The 22,310-nt window shown below is 37.7% G+C and overlaps 1 protein-coding gene across 2 annotated transcripts in view; it reads right to left on the reverse strand.

The window, feature by feature from the left end:
- The window catches only part of LOC146476870 (ras GTPase-activating-like protein IQGAP1), a 45,270-nt gene that overhangs the window by 3,873 nt on the left and 19,087 nt on the right, over positions 1-22,310 (reverse strand). For both annotated transcript variants that reach the window (XM_085114003.1, XM_085114002.1), the window contains exons 16-39: positions 21,408-21,498; positions 20,421-20,584; positions 19,658-19,748; positions 18,655-18,822; positions 18,095-18,231; positions 17,574-17,744; positions 16,101-16,184; positions 13,193-13,264; positions 12,482-12,551; positions 11,323-11,409; positions 10,742-10,863; positions 10,051-10,358; positions 9,529-9,603; positions 9,216-9,365; positions 8,463-8,603; positions 7,920-8,004; positions 7,215-7,322; positions 5,873-5,929; positions 3,578-3,645; positions 2,600-2,835; positions 1,889-2,021; positions 1,362-1,449; positions 918-1,027; positions 406-520 (exon numbers count right to left, since the gene is read on the reverse strand). In XM_085114003.1, coding sequence (XP_084970129.1) covers positions 406-520; positions 918-1,027; positions 1,362-1,449; positions 1,889-2,021; positions 2,600-2,835; positions 3,578-3,645; positions 5,873-5,929; positions 7,215-7,322; positions 7,920-8,004; positions 8,463-8,603; positions 9,216-9,365; positions 9,529-9,603; positions 10,051-10,358; positions 10,742-10,863; positions 11,323-11,409; positions 12,482-12,551; positions 13,193-13,264; positions 16,101-16,184; positions 17,574-17,744; positions 18,095-18,231; positions 18,655-18,822; positions 19,658-19,748; positions 20,421-20,584; positions 21,408-21,498 — 2,931 coding nt within the window. The remainder of the gene's footprint in view (positions 1-405; positions 521-917; positions 1,028-1,361; positions 1,450-1,888; positions 2,022-2,599; positions 2,836-3,577; positions 3,646-5,872; positions 5,930-7,214; positions 7,323-7,919; positions 8,005-8,462; positions 8,604-9,215; positions 9,366-9,528; positions 9,604-10,050; positions 10,359-10,741; positions 10,864-11,322; positions 11,410-12,481; positions 12,552-13,192; positions 13,265-16,100; positions 16,185-17,573; positions 17,745-18,094; positions 18,232-18,654; positions 18,823-19,657; positions 19,749-20,420; positions 20,585-21,407; positions 21,499-22,310) is intronic.

Genomic DNA, 22,310 nt, shown 5'->3' on the forward strand with positions numbered 1-22,310 from the left:
GATGACACACCACCGCCGCTGTGTAAGCAATTTAAGCAGGCGCGGAAAGAAAGCCTGAAAAATTCTAGTGGTGTAGCAGCTCTCGTAAGTTTGTAATTGTTCTAATTGTGTAGCATCTGCTGTTGTTTTTAGGGGGTTGAAGGGTATCGTTCCGTTGTTTGTTCCACGGATTTCTAGAAGGATTGCAAGCCAATCACGTGAGACCTTATAAGAGCCGCTACATTGCCCAGAAAAGCAGGTTTAAACAGGGATTCGAACCCATGGCCTCCGTCTTTGGAGTTTTTAATTTGAGCGAACTAAAAGCACTTTTGTACCACAAAGGTCGCCTTTATCGGTATGGTGAGAATGGCTACCGTCAGTGGAAAGTCATAACAGCTACCAACCAAGCCTACTCAGAAACCCTACCTTTGCAATTGCATTAATAATATCCTGATAGTCATTCTTGATGGTAACCACGCCTTGGCTTTCAAGCATCCGTAGATTTCTGATAATTTTTCTCTTCAGTCCTTCCAAAGGAAGCCTGAGAAAACAAGCCACTCCATTTAAAATGATAAAATCATCAAAGATAAAGACTACATATTTAAATGCGACAGTGTGTTATGGAATAATACAGTGGAAGAGACCACCCATGTGATGCCGGGGTTCTGACTTTCAGTCTGCGATTGAAATTCTCAAGCGTTACCATTAAAATGAAAACTGGTGTGCACAACGTTCCTGTCGTACTGTTCGTTTTCCTACATTTTTAATTCCTTATGGAAACTCTTTAAGACGTGATTCATGTGATTCAATCACACAGTAACACAAACAAGTGAACTGTAAGGTTGCTTTATAGCAACTGCGAATTCAGCGAACCCTTGAAGAAGGACCTCGACTGCCCTGGTTGTGAGAACAGATTAGCGTTACTGAGGCAGACATACTTGTTGTCCCCATACGCGGAGGCAGATCTTGACATATTGCCACCATGAGACTTGCTCTTATTTTCGTCACTCAGCTCTCTAAGTTTCATTAGCCGCGTGTGCTCCTCTTCCTACAATAAACAAAATACATTGCAGCGTTTGTCTTCCAATGACATAAGTTGAAGAACAAAATTCAACAGAACCAACCCAACCTGTATCCGTTTAAAAGTAGGGGACTCAAATGGGACTGGCACAGAGAGGTATGTCAGAGAAATCCATCTAACCCTGAATTGGATACTTTATATAAGACAAACCTTTTTGTCATTTTCATATGCTTCATGTTTGACAGAATTATTCAGTGTGTTTTAGCAAGAATTTAGGGTAGGGGTCACCTTGTGATGTCTATCATACAGTTCACGCATCTCATACTCTGGACATAAGAGGGCACAGAAGACAGATTCTCACTTGTTCATCTGAGGCAGTTGTCTCAAGGATCTCTGTAAGGTTCTCTCCTGGTTGAACTTTCAGCACATCAACGATCATTCTTTTCGTTCTGCGTGAAAAAGAAAAAAAGAGACCGTAATCTTTCAGGGAGGAATATTTAAACTTGTACTTGTGCCGTGGCGGATTTGTACCCTTATTTCAAAACTTGGAACGTACTATACTTTTTTTACGTACAACGAAAATAGTGAGTTCAAACAGATTTCATAAGACATGCTTTTAACAATTTTTACCGTAAAGTTCAATATCAATGAAAATACAACAGGAATAAATAAAAATGTCAGGAAGTGACAAGAAAGGCTAAAAATAAACTACAAGGCTCACGGTATTAGGACCATTCATAACAAAAAATTCAATATAACGTTGTTACCGGTGAGCTACAATGTGAGCACGAAAACGGCAAACGTTTGCACTTTAACATTATTATTAAGTATTTTCTGTACTAAACAGTTTAAGACGAATGAACAGTTGTTAGAATTAACTGAGCTTACCTCACAAACAAGGCCCTCATGTCCGAGTCGTCATCATCCGGTACCTCAAACTTGTTTGTCAATGTTAAAGAAATCTCCGTTTTTGCTGATTGTGCCGTTACCATGTCTTCTCCATTAACAGGTGCGGTCTCGCCTAACGTGAAAACAAACTATCTTCACTTCAAAAACCCACCACATAAACTGACTGGTGACAATTGGTCCAGGGTAACAACAGATACGGAACTTCATTGTTCTTCATTGAAATGGGTACTGTAATGTTTATGCTACTTAAGATTGCCCTGTAAAGAAAACTGTTAAGTTGTTATGGATGGTCATGGGTAAAAACTGTAATTAACGTCATGTGGATGCGGTAACATAAAAAGCATTAAAAAATGTTGGTAAACTCTAGAAGAACGCATGTCAGTTTACCTGGATATCAAGGCGGGGGTGGGGGGGGGGGGGGTCTCCGAGAGAAGATGGACAGTTTGTTATAAGCGATCAGTTCCTTTCTTCACTCTTTTCGGAAAAAAAGTGCTATGGTATCGTGTATCCTGTTATTAATGAGTTGTCCCTCACTTAAAAAGATTGGGACGAAGTTTTCACATGATGATATTCCAACTCTACTTGACAATGTCCACTATGTCCGTTTTTTCACCCATTTCTCAGTATTTGGAAGTCGTATGAAACACTCTTCCTGTGTTTGATATGTTACATCACGATCTGTCAGGTTACCTAGCAGAGCTTCAACGCTGGGTGCATCACCAAGGTCATCCAGCAGCTCATGCAGAGGGTCATTAGTGTCAGGAGCTATCTCTTCTCTGTGATCTAACAGTAGAGTGTGAGTGTCACAGATCTCCTGCACGGAGATATAAATCACAGGCTTGGTCACCATCACCACATCTGTGTACTCGTCTATGTTGAAATGATTCTCGGGTTCTTCTACTGTTGACACGTCCAGAAAGAATCGCCTACAACACAATAACAGGAAATGGCATGAAGCAAAATGACAAGACAAGATTTCTTCAGTACAAACTAGTTTCCTAAAAATCGAATTCGAACTAAGTGTTCGTGGAACGTCCTCCACCATGCCACTTGTTTTCAATATAATGCTAGTGCTAATGCTAATTACTAGGTAAGGGACAATCGTCTAACACCCATAACAGCGCGAAGCGCGAGGCGAGAGGGATGGAGTCTCGCTTCATTCGAGCTTGGCTCAATAAACGCCTCTTATACAGGTTACCCTTGTGGAGTGAGGTTGTTTTGGATCATCCATGAGTTACTCGTGGCATACTGATTACACTGCAGTCCCTTCTGCTTATGTAAGGAGTAGTGTATAGGAGTATATAGTATATCATGTATAGTGAACATGAATTGAATTACAGTGGCTTCAAATAAGGATAGACACTACTGTAATCTTGAACGAAGGATAGAACAGATCTAGCCTGTCTATTGAGGCGGTGTTTAGTGCTTCTGGGTTGACTCACCAGTTCCCAGAGTAAAAGCTTATATGATGTACATGTAACGCCATTACAATGTTTGAGTCTACTAATGAGATCCTTAAGTTTGCCTATACATACGAACGTTTATATCAGACAGGACTTGCGTGCAGCTGTGGTTGGTTTAAATTATTTTCGTGAAATGTTGCAGAAAACATCTGACCCGTACTCTTGGGTTATAGCGGATTGAAGGCCGTATAATTTGAGAGCTCACCTGAAACGCTGATGGGCCTCAGCGATATAGCCATTGAGTGGACTGAGATGGGCACTCTCACCTCCAAACTACCAAAATAACAAAAACAAGATACAACCTAAATATATACCCATCCTTGGTCCCTTACCTTATCCAACAATGAACTCATTTACAGAAATTACTATAATGCACCTCCATACAAGCATGGCTTAGAATATCGGGCAAATCAGTGTTGATGGGATCTTTTTCATGACAATATCAACAATACCCAGCTTTTATATAGAACACTTTCCATAAACCAAAAGATCAACAAATAGTTTAAGATAGAGCGCTATTCAATTCAACAATCAAAGGCCCTTGTTAAATGAAGGGCTTGATTTGTGCATGATTTGGCCTTAAACAAACCAGTTCTACTTTGGCATACAGAGTGTACATCATGTCTGAAATGAAGTTCTTTAATATTTTTTTAAGCTCATTTTAAGGATTCAAGGTTTAAACTCGAAGAATTAGCTCATTATTTTTTCTAAAAACTTAAGCTACTCAAGCGAGGCCAATCGCGTATAAATGAAGGATTATTGATAAATTGAGGCAGTAATAATTTGTATGGCTAGCTGTTAGCACAAACAAATATATCAACCAGCTACTCTACTCTGTTATTGCTATTCCCAAAGTTTGAAGAAAAAGTAATGAGCTAATTCTTTGAATTTCAAACCTTTCGGTAAAAAATAAGAAGGGGAACTACGTTTGTTACGTGACATCCCGTTCGCATGCTAAAACAGACTCACTCACTTAGAGCAATTTACATTTCAAGGCTAAACCATACATTAACCCTTTAAACCCTAACAGTGATCAGCATCAGATTTCCCCTTGTAATATCAATGCTTATTCAACCCCTGAGGTCATAAGAATTAAGGATATGATCACCCAAGGTGAATTTGCTTCATATATTTTAAATTCTCTTCAGCACCTTTATAAGAAAAGTCAGGGGCACCCAACGGATCGTTTTGGTAAATTATCTGTTCGGAAGGCCCTTAATCCCCTACAATTTTCTAAAGGGAATTTTCACCACGAACTTTCGTGATATGGGAAATTTAAGGCCCAGTGTTTTCGGATTGATAAAAATGTTGTTTCGGGTGCCGAAAAAAGGTCAGCTAAGATTTTCGGAAAGGAAATAAGACCTAAGGTTTTCGGGAAATGGACAAAAATGCCCTACTTAGTTCGAAAAGACTCAAGTTCCCCTAGAATGACCGAACAGATGAAAATATTATAGCGCTGCCTAAAATGAACCTACAGAGCTTTAAAGCCACTCCAGATCGCCTAAAATAACGTTTAAAAGGATCTGAGAGAAAATTGTCGTTGGGTGCCCCTGAAAAGTATGGGGACAAGATAGGAGAATTTGTTGTTTGATATTAGGGCCGTCTTGTACCAAGCTTTTCAGACACAGCAGTGTCAGTGATAGGCACATACTGTAATTTTCAATGCCAAAACGACAACTTAACATAAAGATCAATGAAAATCATAAGGGTGAGGAAAAATGCCCTAACAACATGTACTAACAACATGCTCAGGTGCATTCTCTGAGTCAGGAAGTTCCACATCACTGTTCTTTCCAACTTCCTTGTTACCAGATTGCTTTCCTAACTGGATAAAACACCTTTCTTTCAGCAGTGAAATCACAAAGCCACAGATATTCCGCAAAAACTCAAAAAACTTCAGGGAAAATCCAAAATGTAGGTTTGCCAAATCGCCAATTGATGCTTAACTGAAAGGTGTTCAATTGCTATTTGGTACATTTTTCTCATTTCCAGGAGAAAAACTCTTTCATCAAAAAGTAAATGTGGAACGATATATTATATTTTGTACTTTGGCTCTTGTATTGTAATGTTTGTTTCGCTTCAAAATTTCTTAAATTTGCAGGATCCATAATTTTTAAACCATCAAACTCGAAACATCCAAACCGTTTCTAAAGGATGTTTTCTGAAAGTCTTTAGCACAGCATCTTGGTTTCTTATTAAAGACAGCCAACCAATAAAGGCAATGAGTAAGGTCTACAGCAAGAGGAACATTCATGGCTCCAATGCAGTCTTAGATTCCAGATCAGAGTTTAGCAAGGACCTGACAACACACTACTTAAATCAATCTCATTATGATTCAAATTTTGACACTTTTGTTAGAAGTTGAAAGAGTCTTCTGTTTTGATTATATATAAAAAACCTTATCAGAGATTTTGTTTACTTAATTCATAGGGTTCGGAATACGTTTTTCTTGTTAGTCAATAATTTTTGTTGTACACACCAGAGATCATGGTTTTCTTACCATTTTATTTGATGCTGCATATTGTAAGATCTTGGCAATGGATCCAAGATTTCTTCTCTGAAAGATATAAAATTAAGAGGTAAATTAAACAAATTTACTTGTTGAACTTGTGATGTTAGGTAAATCCCATATCTGATTAACCAAAGAAAGGACAGATTTGGAATTAGTTACGTGTACCATTACACATGTGATAGTCAAATAAGTATTAATGCCTCAGCCTATTTGTAAATTATCTATTAGTTAATGTAATGTTTAAAACACAAGCAGCAGTGTTTTATCGGGATTTAAAACCACAAGGCGCAGCCGAGTGGTTTTAGACCCGACAAAACACGTGCTGCAAGTTTTTTAACGGCTTCAAAAACATTCCTGGAAAAGAGTGTGTCAAGAGAGTTCGTAATAATGTTTTTGTGAACGTTGGAAATTGGCATATGAGAAAAACATTAAACACTGCATACTAATAAGGAGGAGGTTTTATCCGGTTTTAAAACCACTGCACGTGATGTTTTATCGACCATTTGATAGGTCAATGGGCTTATGAATTATTAATGAGTTTTTGAATGAGATGTTGCCATGTGGCAAAGTATCCTGTTTTAATTAAATTCTTATCTAGTGTATTATCGTCTTAGCATATAAGTATTTATTACTTTTGTGCATTTTAGTTTTTATATTCTTATCACTTGAAAAATGAAACATGAATGCCATATTAGATATAATGAAGTTATCTTATCTTATCTTGTCAGGGACCTTACTAAGTACAGTGTAAGTCACAGAGATGTAAGCAGCCATTCTTGGAACAGAGAAGATGGTCATTACCAGGATATGAATGATCAGGATATGGTCACAAATACAGCTGTTTCGACAAAGGTTGTCCAAAAAAAGTGTGAAAGCGTACCCGATAATGCCGAAAGGTAGTCCGGCTGGAAAATACCCAACAAATTTCAATAGCAGCTCAGAATCCATAATGCCTCGACTATACCGTGAAGACTTGAGATGGCTGGATAAATGGATTCTGAGCTGCTATTGAAATTTATTGGTATTTCCCAGACTAACTTTTGGCATTGTCGCGTACGCTTTTATGCTTTTTTTGGACAACCTTTGTCGAAACAGCCGTATATATTGTTAAGGTTACATGTATAAATAACCTGTTTGACTGAGAACTGATGCATAGAACTCTTCATAAAGAATGAGTTACACATTGAAGATGGAACATTTTGAGAGATTCTCAGTACAGACTGAGAACTTCAAACAGGATTACAGACGAGGGTTGCTTAAAAGAGGCTTCTAAATAGGGCATTTGAATGTGACACTATTTCATGACGATGGTGAGTTCAGTTTATAGTACCTGATCTGGCGTCAACCCTTTGTCAACACCAAATGCCACAATGTCAAAAGCATCAGGAGCGACAATTGCAGGGTTCATGTATCTGTAGTAGATCAAGTTGCCAATAACCTGACAATTAATGATAGAGTAATTACAACATATTTGCACACATCCACGCAAATTCAACCAAACTACAGTGAGTAAGCCAGCACTATGCTTTCAACAAGACCTGGCACCTACTGGAGCTCCAGAAAACAAATAAAACACAACTATCATTAATGATATTAACAATGAAATATGAAGACCTTTTAGTGACTCCTATGTACCATTTTGCTCAAGATTGCAAACAAGCAATTCTAGGGTTTGCAATTTTTTTCTCTCCACAGGGAAGGAACTAATTCCCACCTTCTTTTTCCCCAAGGTAGTAAACTAGAGCAGCCACCACCATCAAGTTATATAGAAAGCTGTTGGGTATCACAAACTCAGACAGGGAACAGATGATCACTATGCTGACTGCTAAAAGAAAAGCAATTTACTGGTGTGTCCAATCCAATACACTTAGTACATGCCGGATGGTGTATCAGCGCCGTTAGTGTAGCACAAAGCAAACAGTCATCCAGCTTTGCTCACTGGATGGGATGCTAACCAAGACAGGGTCACCCCTAAAACTTAGTTAGGTTTGACGAATGAGGTATGCATGAGAAAAATGGAGCAAAACGTATTTACCTTCAACATTTCTGATTCTGGTGCTTCAGGAAACTTTTCACCAAGAGCCACTCTTAAAGACATGGCAACATACCTCAAGCCATATCTAAAACAGAAGTTACCACCATTAACTGTATAACAATAACACAATTCTGATGACTGCAGGGATAGTATGCGACATTTGCCATTTATAGAATTAATCTTAATCTGACCCTTACATCTGGTGCCATGATGCATGTGGTTTGTTCAAGCATGTTGCAAGATGTTTACAAGATAGTCAAAAAGTGCAAGATTACATGGAAGCATTATTTGAAAAAACACTGGCAAGAGGAGGAAACCATGATGAGGACCTCATCAACTAAAGAAATGTGTACCAAGAGTTCAGTCAAGATGATGACTCAAGAGTCTGTCTGTGAAGAAGGTCCTGAAAAATGGACCTAATTTTTACATTTTTATGGCAAAGTGTAACTTAAGGATGGTCACATAACACATTCTAATCAAACATTTTAAAAATTTATGGTGACAAGTACTTTCCATTCTGACAGTGTTAAAATCATAACTCACGGTAGTTTATCTACAGACTGTACAATAGAGTTCAAGAATGTGTCTGTTGCAGCGGTAAGGCTCTTCATGGCCGCCTCTATTCTGGTGTTCACTTCAGGGTGTTTAAGGGCTTGTTCTGGTTCCACATCATATGGCAACTTACTAAACAACACAGTAAAATTGATATGTTCAGCAGTAGTTAGTTTATATTCTTTTTCTCACTGCTTAAGAGTTTTCAACTTGCTTACTATCACAATCAGCATCTGGGGTAGTCTACTGGCACATGCATTGTACACAAATCATGTTGACTTTGCATGCAGTATGATTTTGACTTGTCCAATTCCTAAACTAAAGATTACAACACTTATCTTGAAAATAAAAAATGCAGCTAACTTTCCAAAGACGAAAGCGATTCAAACAGATGGAAACTGCTTCCTAACTTTACGACAGCATTTGAAAAAGTTGGGTCAACGATTTTAAAGTGTTACTCATCAACGCGCGCATGCACCTGGGGTGACACAGTCCCTTTAATTTGAGTCATTTACAGTGTCCCCAATTAGCACTACAGTGCTAAACACATTGAGACTTAAATAAATGTTTATCATTATTATTTTAATGATTGTGAATATGATCAGTCCAACGTGATGTTGGAAATAAACAGGTTTATGTTAATTAAGTCTTGACAGCCTGGTGATGCTAAGCGTAACTTGACCCTGACTGTTCTGAACATCACTGACACAACTACATCAGTCTTGGATTGTTGTGCATGCCTACCTTGCCTGTCCTGTCTCGGATTCCATCTGATTAATCCATGCTTTGTAAACTTCAAGTGGGTTGGTGTTTATTGACAGGTTCTTGTCATTTAGAACACCTTCCACCAATGGCTGCAGCAGCTCACGCAGTGAACTTTGACCCTTCTGACCTCTGAACATATCCAACAAATATAAAACCAACAACCAGATTACATCAATTAACTTGATCACCCAGTGTGGCAGGTTTGACACATTCAGCTTACATAGTTTTCATCGATTTAGTGAAAACAGTTCCAGAGCATCGAAAACTGACAAATGAGTGAACTCGAACTCACCTGTTAAAGTGAACCACCATTCTAATGACTGCTGGGTTTCCTGTAACAATGTCCTGCATCTGATCAACTTTTGAACTAGATGTCAAACAACATGCAACTTGGATTAACAGAACCATTAAACAACTTCCAGTTTATGCATTGAACAGTCCCAAAGTTAATAAAAACTGATTTTAGCATTATTTGTTCAAAACGAAGTGTCACTTCAATTACTTTTGTTCTTATATTGAAGTTTTAAATTCCTAATATACAATACATCAGTTTAGAAATCGATATATTTACATTTTATTGCATTTTGTAACTAGCAGAAATGTAACATAATTGAAATATTCAAAACTATTCAAACACATTTAAGCAAGGGAAAACTCAAGCTTGGATAATCTGCTCTACCATCTCTACAAATACTGTAAATATATTGGCTGTTCTTGCAACAGATACCCATATTGCATCTGTGAAATCCTTTCAGAAACTTTGAACACAGCTCCATAACTTAAGTGTGGTAGAAACATCAACCATAATACTTACAGAATTTCTTCTTTGAGAGCAGTGTCAAATAATTTCACAAGGAGGTACTCTTCACGTGCATTTGAAGCATAGTTGTACAATGTCAGTATAACAGATTCCATAAACTTGGTAAATCTACTCTGCGGCATTGCAAAAATGAGTTTTGCCAAGTAAACAGGGTTTGTCTGAAGCAAGTAAAACAGGTTTTGATATGCTTCTAGTTTTTCATGGCTTTCTTTACTCAGTGACTTGATTCCCTTCGTTCTTTGCAAAGCTGTGCTCATGTCTTGCTTCTCACGTTTTAAGTTCTTCCCATGATGTATAACATCCTAAAACAACAAACAGATCAATTTGCCCAAACATCTCTGACCACAATACAAAGTAAGCACTTAAAATTGTGAACCTGTCAAATTGATTTTGTTTATAGTTGTTTTGAAAGACAGTAAATTACTGTTTAGTGTACAACTCAAGTTTGTGCCTATCATATCTTGATTCCAGAAGTTATGAATCTCCAGCACAGTATTGCGCTACATTACTGTTCAATATTCTAAAATGAACAAGACTCAGAGTGAATTTTAGCTCAGTTTGGCTAGGCAGTAAGTTGCAAGTCTTGCATGCTACGTGGACACTTGCATAACTAATTGTGAACTTTAAAATGCTGCCAAAGACCATTTAGCTGCTAAAATGGAAGTGCAAATGAAAAATCTTGTACCTGCAAAGTGATTCTGTTTCGAACAAGAAGGCCTATTTTAATGTCCATTAAATTCAAATCATTTTCCAGTTGTTGATTTGATCTGATCTCAGTCACAACTTGTGCTCTTAACTTCTGAAGATCTGCAGAAAAATTAAGCACAAATTACTGGAAATATAAAGCAACTGGAATGCTTGCAAAAATTTTACAAATTTATCCAGTTTTATTCCGGGCACCTTATAGATTATATTGCCTGATTGTCTGCTTGGAAAGTCTTTCATGACCAATCATCTTGAACAAATCATCTTTACAGTAGTTACTTGTTTAAATCTGCTTGAACAAATAATCAAACTTGGATCAAATTAAGATGAAAACATTGAGATTTCGTCCAAAACCAGCCACCTCAAACTTTTTTATAAATATATAGAGAAAACATCTACTACTTTCAGGGACTGGATAAAATTTTGTTATGAATATGAAACAAAAACAAAAAAACTAAAAACAAAAATACCTAGAAAATGCCCTCCTAAGTCTTGGGCTCGCAAAAGTACCCTACATTCAGGCTGTATGCTGATTCAAGTACACAGGACACAGTTAAATACCTAGCTCTTCTTCAAAGTCAGCATCACTGTGTTCCAGCAGATGAAGGAATTTTCTTACAGTCTTGCATGGTGGATCTTGCATGGAAACTGTGAGGGGGAAAATGTTGTTTTTATTACCATTAACAATTCAAATCTAGAACCTTGCAAGTTAGAGCTCGTACTGATTAACACATTGTCTTAGCCAAAATACATACCAGGTTCATTTCCCAAAAAATTACAATTGAAAATGGAAAGAAACACTAAGGGACACAAAACTAACATTTTTCACAAATACGATGATGATGATAAAACTGGGAGTCTCTTAACCCTTTAACCTTTCTTTTTATTTTCATGTTTTTGAGTTCGCCTTGTTCTGAGTTGATGTTGTAACATTATAGCGACAGAAACTGTCAACAACAACACATCGTTTTTAAGAACAACGAGAGACCTTTGTATTTCTTTCTGTGTTTGCATTGATAGTTGGCCCCCCGTGAGGTTACAAGGTCAAATATTCCACATTTTTTGGTCCTTAAACTAGGAAAAAATGCATTATGTTGCCAGGCTGTAGTTTGAGAATTTAAGCTGGGAACCTTTTATTGCCCTCCACATCTATGGCAAGATATTTCACTACAATTGGCAGAATGTGGGTTGCATGCAATGAATGATTGTTTTACAGGCAGATATGAACATGTCGCATTTTTAACCTATTTTCTCTTGCATTTAAGTGCCTTGAGAGTACAAAGTTTACTAGAAATTGCCAGAGAACGTTAATGATACTCCTTTAGACATGCCAATGCCAGAAACCTCTTTAATCAAACGTTGTATCTGGCATTGTTTGTTTTCCAACATAGGCTATCCTCCTCTTGTACCGAGCGAGTAAAATTATCGTTCGCCGGCGAACGATAAATCAAATAAAAAATGTTAAAGGGTTAAAATAATTAATTAGTAGTAAGACAAGCCTGCCACCCCAACACAGACCACCCTATATTAATCAGTGACTTCTTTGTGTCCTATCTCCTGCAGTTACAAACTGCATTGCTTTTGTCTGTTTGTTTTGTTATCTGAGAATTAAAAAAAAAACCCTGATATTTCTTAGATACCATGTTGGTGATAACACCAATCAGTCACGAGAAAAACCTTGTAAGGTCATTATCCATATCCCTGAGCAGATTATACATACTGAGTTTTCTGTAATCATTTTGTGCCACATTGGCTCTCGCCCATGCCTGGATCTTTACTATAGCATCATTCTGCAACAAAGAAACAAATGATAAAGTCATAACTTTAACAGAGATTACCTTTGCAAAAAAGCAAACGAGAACATCTCCAATAACATAGGAAAAAGAAAATTTTTAAAGCAAGAGAGAAAGAATATGTGAGGAAGGCAGTATATTACTTGTGATTTAACACTTTTGTTGATAAATTTGTGAACATTATGAATCCATTATGGATAGCTTAATCCCGTGACACACCTGGCGATTTTCGCCGATCACCATGATCGGCAGATAAAATTGCCAATATCTGGCATGTCAGATATTGGAGATTAAATTCGCTGGCATTCGCCAAGTGTGCCTGTTCCCGCGATTTTCTACACTTATTGCTGCAAATCACCAGTCAAGTCAACTAATCAGGTTGGGCGATTTTATCACATGACTTTTCAAAACGCTCCTCAATGGAGCCAGGGAACAAGGTTGAAGTGCCACATCATTGCGATGGCAAAAGAAATCACCAGGTGTGTCTGCATCTATTGTTGGCGAAACAAGCAATTTTTTGCTAGGAATCAAATTCATCGCAATCGGCATATAAAATGACCAGGTAAGTCACCAGCTTTACAGTGCAAATCCGAAAAGAATGAGAAGCTTGAGTTGACATGTTTGACTAACACTCTTACATGGTCTTTGAAGTACTTCCTTCTTTCTTGGTATTTCCTTCTTGCAAGCCACATTCGCACCAAGGATTGAATCTAACAAAGGAAAATGCAGCTACATGTATTTATTAAGCTTGTACAACATCTACAATTATCATTCCTCAGAAACAAAACAGATTCTAAATTATCACTGTTATTCTTTTGTATTCTGACATTTAAATTAGCCTGACAAACATTGCTGACAAGGCAAACGAAACTCTGTCCAAAAGAACATTAAACTGTATACATTTTTGCCAAGGCTTTCAAATGTCTCACAATTTCTTGAGAAAACACTACACAGTGTATTTACAGTTGTCAGCAATTTGCCATACAAACGAAACCACTGGGTTATGTGCATTGACCTGAGTGATCCCCCTGCCCTGTCTACAGTGCTTTTAATAAGACCTGGCACTTGGTGCCAGCAGGTATTCTGTTGTGAAATCACCAGCTCTAATTCCTACATTCAGTGCAATGTTACATTGGCCATCTTTGTTAAACAACTAAATTGAAATTACTACCAGAATATCTCAGTGTTTCTATTTATCAGTTTGCTCAAAATGTTGAACTAGCAGTCCCTCAAAGATTCATGATTTTTCCCTCTGGAAGGAATGGAATTTCAACCCCTTATCCTATCTTCTGACAGGAACTACAAACTTCAGTAGCCAACACTTCAAATGCTTTGGAAAGCCCTGCATTTGCATGTCTCATTAAAAATAATATTTGACTGCAAGCTCAACTGCTTTAGCAGCTATAGACGAAGCTACAGGATAGCAACTTTTTTGGTCGCTGTTTCACAAGCTGAGAATGGAAACACACGCGATCGCTTTTAACCTTGCTAAACCAGTACCCTACGTATAATTATGTTTGATTGTACTTTAATCTTTCAAATCAAAACTTCGAAAACAGCATTTCCTTAATTAAAAATGCACAATTTTTTCCGTTGTAATCAGCACAGAACCAAGAAAACGCTTTAAGAGCGAACTCTTTCCAGCTCAAGCATACATGTGCGCACATCACTCCAACAAGAACTCAAACACAGTTGGCTGTCTTGCAGAGTTGGTTCCTGTAAAAAAGAACCGAACTGTGGCCTTGGATAAGACGTGTGAAAAACTAATCATGCGAAAAGTTTGTTTCCCTGTCGCGAAACTTGATGCACTCAACTCGATACTCTCAACTTGAGCCTCGATACTCAAAGCTTTCGAGTTTCGAGGATCAAGTTGCGAAGTTTGAGTTTTGAGGGACTGTGAACTTACATTTGCACGGTACTGTATAAGCAGAAGGAAGCTCAAATGCCATTAAAATTGCCAATGACTACATCCATACTTCTAAAAACAATCTTACACTCAAGATGTATATGAAATCTCACATTGCCCAAAAGAGCATTGTTGGTTTAGTTGTGAAACAACTGGACTGTAAGACAACATCTGTCTCTCAACACCTTTAAGTTACTTATCTATTACAGGGAATAAATTTGGTATATGTTCGTGTCTATGGACTTTTTTTCAAACTACTACGAAAGTAAACATGACTGTACAAGCCCAAAACTGAACTAAGCTGCTGAGTACTAAATTGTGATGTTCAATATGCGTTATTGACCGAGCGTGAGGGCAAGATGGCTGGATATTGGCCAAGTTCTTTTTTTGCGCTTTTATGGACCGAGACGAAGTCGAGGTCCATAAAAACGCAAAAAAAAGAACGAGGCCAATATCCAGCCATCTTGACCGAGCAAGCTTGGTCAATAAAGGATTTATTATATGGCTTTACCTTCAAGTTAAAACTACAACAACAAAACAAAACAGGACATGAAACTGCTTTGCTCGGCCAGAAATTCTTCATAGCCGGCCGGTGCAAGATTTATTTTCAGTGCATTTTTGGATTAGGATGTAATCGTGGAAAACAAGGAATCCTAAATTATCTTAGGGCTCTAACTTTATAATGGCTTAAAGGGAGTATACAATTATTGAGAACGAAAAATTTAGATTTTCGCAAGAGCGGGAAGATTTGAATAGAATCCGGCAAACTCGCCATTTTCAGCCGATCGCGCAGTGGCGTACATAATAAACATTTTTACACAGTTTTTGGCTTCCAATCATTAATTCTTGAATGAAACAATAGATTTTGAGATTATATTCAAACATAAGCCGAAAAAAAGAGTGGGTAAATCAGAAAACTGGGCGAAACTTTGATAATACAGTTGACTCCCGATAACTCGAACCTTTAAGGGGAATTGAAAAAGGTTCGAGTTATCGGGAGTTCGAGTTATCGAGGGTAAAATTATATAGAAAATAGCCTGAAAGGAAAGGAAAATTGGTTCGAGGTAGCGCGAGGTTCGAGTTATCGGGAGTCGACTGTATTTTGTTGTTTACAACAAGCAAGATGCGGCTGTTAAAATTCTTCGGCGAACTTGAGAAAAATACTTTTCTGCACTGCTCTAAACACTTAACGCTACTTCCACTACGCTATGATTTAAATACAATCATTGCAAACCTAGAGAACTTATCAATTTGGCACTCGACTTGAGACAATAAGTTTTACAAAATCAACTCTATCCAAAATACTACACGCAGAGCAGCGATTCAACTCATACTCATTGTAGCTGAAACAAAATTTTCACTACACCAGGAAGATTCCATTCTCTTTCCTTTCCTTTAGGTAAATGTTGAGAGTTAACCGAACTTTTTAGCGAGCGTTTTCCCCCAAAACAACGAAAAAATCGAAGAAAAGACTGCACTGTTGTTGGGATTAAACTTTCGATGCCAAGCGGACAGGCAACGCGTAATCCCGAGTGGGCAAGGTAGCTCCATCTCGCCTTGTCGGGTAGCCAATCACAGTGCAGGATTTGACTCATCTTGCCCGCTCGCGGAGCCAGCCATATAATAAAAGGTCTTCTTACCTTAGTGACTTCATCTGGGTGACTTCTGAGTTCCTTAAGCCTCCTTTGGTATTTTAGTCTCTGAATAAATCCTCTTACAAATGCCTAGTGTCACGATACATATGCATTACCCTTCAGCTTATTAATTATTACATTTTATAGTCAAATTGCACCTCTTATCAACACAGTCACTGTATTAAATTCACTGGCATTAAAATGTATATGTAGCATTAAAGGGACACAGTCACCTGGTGCACATGCGCATTAGATACCATTTCTTAGCTGATTTGCATACTATGCCACACTTCATCACAAGTCTCGCGCTGAGAAGCGCATCCTTTGAAAAATGTAAACAAACCTTGTCGAGTCAAAGTATTTGCCAGTCAAAATTATTATAGTGATTATAGACTTAATGTCATTTTAGAACACTCATTTTCTTGATACCATGGAGAATTTACTGATGGACTTGTCCCGGGAAAGTCAAACGTTGACGAATGCCTCTGAAGTCGAAGAATCATTTAATTGTTTATTTCGGCATCTGGTCGTGTGAAAAATTATCTTAGCTGTTTCTACGTTTCACAGTGTTTGCATGAGAAGCAAATTGAGTTCAAATATTAGAGAATATGTCAATTTTAAAACGTAGCGAATCGACTGAGCTGCAGTGTAGCGAAACGACTTTGTAGCAAAACTACCCATAAGCTTTATTTCTGCTTTCAATCATATATTTTGCTTTTATAATTTCGTTTCTACAACTTCTCTGTTATCTAAATTTTGGAACCAAACCCATGTCGTTGCAAGAACGCTTGCTCGACCCGTAGAAACCAAGGTTCTACTGGAGGTTTTCCTTGTTGAGGAGATAATCGACTGTGTACCGAAGCTTGTCTTTGTCTTAGCTCCAAACCAAGCAGCCATGACGCGTAGTTCGAATCGTTTACGAAGATTCCCACCGCATGAACCTTTCGCCAGGTTGAGAAAATGTAATTTGTTGGAGACCCGATCCATACTGTTTTTAACCAAATATGATAAAATAATATCATAGGATGAGCAAAAGCATACTCTGAAACAGGTTACCAGCAAAAGATTGAAAATCCAATAAAACACTGGGGAGATTGAAGCGGATTTCTAGATGCCAACTCACACTTTTGATTTCGGGTTGAGGTGGACGCTTTTCAAAATTGACAAAAACTAGCGTCCAGGTCAGCGCGGTCACAAAGGTGACTGTGTCCCTTTAAGTATATCGGGAGCATGGAACAAAGACAACACCTGAATACAGATGGAAATTACATGAGCCTAAGATTGTCTGCTCACTGGTTGGAAGTTCTCATCATTGACCTACGCTGCATGATAAGTCTTGTGTAGAGCCAGGCCATTAACTAGGTTCATAAAGTGTAAGTGTTGTGCATGTGGCATAATATTAGGATCAGCAATGTTCATATTCTTGGTAAGATCAATATGGTCACACGACTTCCCGACAGCACACAGGTATTAACAAACCTGTATTTTGATAATTGCTGGTAGGTGTTCCTTGATAAATGTTCTTCTTTCTTTGTAAGCCTTTCTGGCTAGGTATCCTTTCCAGTTGGACTGTAGCTTGATAATGAGCGGTTCATTTGACTGCATGTACACCCATCGGTCATACTGGGCTGTTACTTGTGATACCATACCCTGTTGGCAGGTGATAAGGAGCACAGCATATGATCAAGACAATAAAAACTTACATGCATATTTGCATATTCCACTACCACTGTAGCTGAGAAGAAATGTTGTTATAACCTATACATTCGCAGAGTCAAAGCCCACATCACACCATTAAATGCTTTTAAAAAGTGTCACAGAAATGTAAGCAATCTGAATCTGGGGATGTCCTTTTAGACAAAGTTATTCATTAGCAAGCTCCTCAAAATTGCATTGGCCTGACTTAATCCACAAATGGTTGCCAGCCATCAATTGTAGCAACTTAAGAGGACAAGAAATAAGCACAACCATCACAGTTCAATTCAGCTACATGCACTCACTTGAATTTCCTCTCTTGTTAGCAGAGCTGAGTTGTTGAAGCCTTCAGGTTTTTCCCAGCACCCTTCATTGCTTTCAGTGTTGTAATAATAGATGTAACCTTGGGAGGTCTTCTGTTCCAACCACACAGCATCACTGTCTATAATAAAAGTTAACAAATATTACTGAAACATCATGATGCTGCCATTTTATACCTGTTAAAGCGAGAATATTAAAAGGACTATGAAGTTACTTGCAACACATAACACTCTTAATTTCTCAGTCTGTGGGTAAAATAGTAATGGGCATGTTAGCTATATATATTGCATATGTTACCAACGGAAAGCTGAATCAGCTCAACCCCATTACTATTAAAGCACATAAGCTGGTCATGTGTAACCAGTGGGCTAAAAGCAAATTATTGATTAAACATTCAAAGCCAATAAAGATGCTTCATGTATTGAGCTGTATTTTAATGTGGTGTTGGCTTATTTTTAATTTTACATCTACTCCAAATGATAAGTTAAAAATTTCAATTTTGGCACTGTTTGAAGGTAAAAGGTTAACAAAGATGTCCACCAACCTGTTTGTTTCTTGCTGTCTTTCAGCTTTGTAAGCTCCTCAAGGTAGTATTGACTACACTGTGAAGTGACGCCATAAATACTGGCACGAGGGTATGTAAGGGCTGCCATCAGTAGCCTCTCATCACTTGTATCCACAGCTTGGTTGATTGCAGTCACACCCTCGGCCACTGCACAAAAACAATGGTAAAGACATACTTAAATAAGTCTTATCAGATCTTAGAGAACTGAACTTTTCAGCCAAGTCGCCTTCCACCATACAACATATGGACACAGATTTTGTTTACTTATGATTAGATTTTGTACTTATCTGAGATATGGATCAAGTGGTAGAGCGAGGGTCAGGAAACTTTGAATGTTGTCATGATCTTGAGATGTTAATACGCTGATGACATTTCAATTATTTGTAATATTGTAGTATGTAAATTAGTTACTGATTTTATGATGATAATGATGGTAGTGTTGTACTTTTATCTTTTTCTTTTTGGCATGGCCTCATAAGCTTTCTAGCTTTAATTTCTACCGTGGATAAATGAAGCTTATTGATTGATTGATTGATTGATTGATTGATTGATTGATTGATTGATTGATTGATAGCTGATATAGGGCAGTAACTAAAACCAGAAAAAGCATAAAATTTGTTGAATTCTCTTAACAAAATTACACCTATTTATTTGTTTGTTTGATTGATAAAAACGGAAAGAACTTACATGCGCTGCTCAGGCTAATTCATACTGAAGCAAAATTGTTGCAATGCTTGTTATACTTGTGAGAGGAAGGCCTGGGCTAATAATATTGTCCAATCAGGCAATACTTGTGGACAGATAGTATCTCTAAAAAAAACTCCAAAAACAAAGCGATGTCTGGGATGGAAATCATGATATGTTTGTAAAAAAGACGATTCTCGTTCAATTATTGTTCATGGAAATGTTCCTTGGTGTGACAGCACAATCTAAAAACAACATTGTCCCTTGTCCCTCCACATTTTTACCAAATGATACTTACACTGCCGAGCTTCATCTGAAAGGCGATTGGTGTAATCTAAACTTCTCTGAATCTCATCATGCCACAATTCTGCAGACTCCTCATCAGATTTCTGTAAATAATACATGTAATCTATGTAGGGTTTTTAATGTAGTATATTTACAATCTGTACTCGGCTGAGACGTACTACAACTCTGGACAGTCAAAAGTTAAACAATCTGCTCACAATGACCTTCTGAGTCAGGGTGGCATGCAAGAGTTCATTGTAAGCCAACACTCCTGTTTATGACAGCTAGTGCACAAATCGTACTAATGGATTCTATGATTAGTATGGTTTTTGTGGAATATGGCAATTAATCAATCAGTTTGAGGATCACACTGGATGTTGCACATTGCCTTTGTTGGAGGTGTCCTATTTCATTAATGTATTTCATGAGATAGGCTAGCTTCCAGCCATAACAGTGAGTTCCCATGGGGTAACATGTTGTAACACAGAAAATCATGACCATCTAAGCTGAACACGTGCAAATATCTATCTATATTTTTTAATGTTGCTACAAATGTTACCTACCAAAAGTAAAAGCCCAATTGCAGGCCAAAAGTGATGCCATCAATGCTAGAGAAGCAATTAAACCAGAATACCGGCAATATGCAAGTATTACTAACAGCATGCTTAAGAATTTGGTTGCACTGTCTGAAGTTACATGTGTATGTACAGAGTGCCTGGCATGATCATTCAAAGTGAATTGTTTTCATGATATAAATTTCTGATTTGCTCCCTAACCTCTGCTTTGGCTATCTTCTGAGCATAGAGAACCTTCTGATAGAGTTGGCTGTTGTCAGGTGTGATACCTGACAGTTTGGCAGCCTCCACTTGAAGAGTCTGTAGTGTACAGTTGTGATCTCCTTTGTCAATGGCTTCATTGATCACAGCTATGGCAGATATTACTATGCAAAAGGAAGAAATAATAGAAATTATTATTATAACTGGAGAAGAAAAAAACAAGCTTGGAGACAAAACACAGTTTACATATTATTGCATTCAACGTAGGAAGAACGCACTCCTAATACGGATTGGAGTCAATATTGCATGGGACAACGTTGGTTCAGTGAATGGATGGATCTTGGGACGTGCATCTGGCATCATTCACCCGCAGATTTTTTGCAGGGGCAGATAACATCACAAAGGAGAGAGAGCCTGGGATCAAGATGATCAAACATACTCCCTAATCTTTGATTATTACTTGTGACCCTATTTGGGAAAACCGGGCTTAACGAAAATAGCGTTTTAATGCATTTTCAATGAATTTTAAATGTGTTGATAATGCATTACAACGCGTTGATAATGGTTCAAAACGCATTGGAAATGCTCTTCAACACATTTTCAATGCGTTGAAAATGCATTACAACGAAAAAACGCTTCAACGCTATTTTCTGTTAAGCCTGCTTTTCCCAAATAGGGTCATACTTGTTAAAATAATGAATATATAATTATCTAGTTAATAATAGTTACAGAGAACAATCAACACTTCTTCAGGATTTGAACCCATGTGCTCCACTGTACTGGCGTGATACTCTTCCCAATGATAAACCGTTATTTCATTAAAAAAGCACCCACCCTTATTAAGCTCCCTCTCTCAAATAAGGGTTGATTCACACTATTTCCAATGACCTTCCATGGGGTGGAACTGCACAATATGAACTAGTGGTAATTATTATTGTCAGGAGAAATTAGAGGCTGGTATCTATTGGGACAAAGTATAAAACTTACAGTCATGCTCATCCTGGACTACAGTGTTCACAAAGTCCACGCAAATCTGAAGCTCAATCTGTGTAAGATCATCCTTGCCCACTCCACAGTCCTGCAATTCAATTGCAGTAAAAATATCAATCTGTCTTTCATTGCTCACTAAGCACTCAACTTAAAATGCTACTACACTGGAACCCGATATTTGCGATTTAACGATCAACATTCTGTGTCCCGGCTTGCAACAGTTATTTATAAATCGGGAGTTCATTTACAACGATACCCTGTTTTAACGATATGATTTTGGTGTCCCCTTGCCATATCGTAAAATCGAGGTTCCACTGTAATGTGAATCACAATCAAAGAGACAGTGATCATGTGTTGTACATGTAGTACGTAGCAGCCGAAACATGACTACCATATTTATAGTTAACAGAAATATTTGCGAATGTTTTCAGCTTTGGATGGCCGAGATGAAAAAGAAACCATCTTGAAAAAGTCATACAGTTGTTGTTCCCTTGGGTTTCCCAAAATGAAGAAACCTAAAGTGTGACGTCACAAACATTGGAATTTTTGAAATTATAGGATTTATTAAGATGTTCAGAACTTAAGGGCATGCTGAAAAATATCTACTTGTCAAAAATCAGCATCTTATTGCAAATAAGGGGTGAGATATAGGCACTCTTATGCTCTGGTGGCTCCATACAAATCCTTCTAATTTTGGCTAAGTTCTGAGGCAATATTAGAAGGATTTGTATGGAGTCATCAGATAATAAAAATACAGTGTACCAATATCTCGCCCCTAAAGTGCAATAAGATGCTGATTTTTGACAAGTGGGCATTTTTCATCATGCTTTTTCACAATATCTCAGCAAATCCCATAATTTCATAAATTTAGTTTTCGTGATGTCATCACTTTAGGACTAT

This window comes from Pavona decussata, unplaced genomic scaffold, assembly GCF_977016875.1.
Source record: "Pavona decussata unplaced genomic scaffold, jaPavDecu1.1 SCAFFOLD_72, whole genome shotgun sequence".
Taxonomy (NCBI): domain Eukaryota; kingdom Metazoa; phylum Cnidaria; class Anthozoa; order Scleractinia; family Agariciidae; genus Pavona; species Pavona decussata.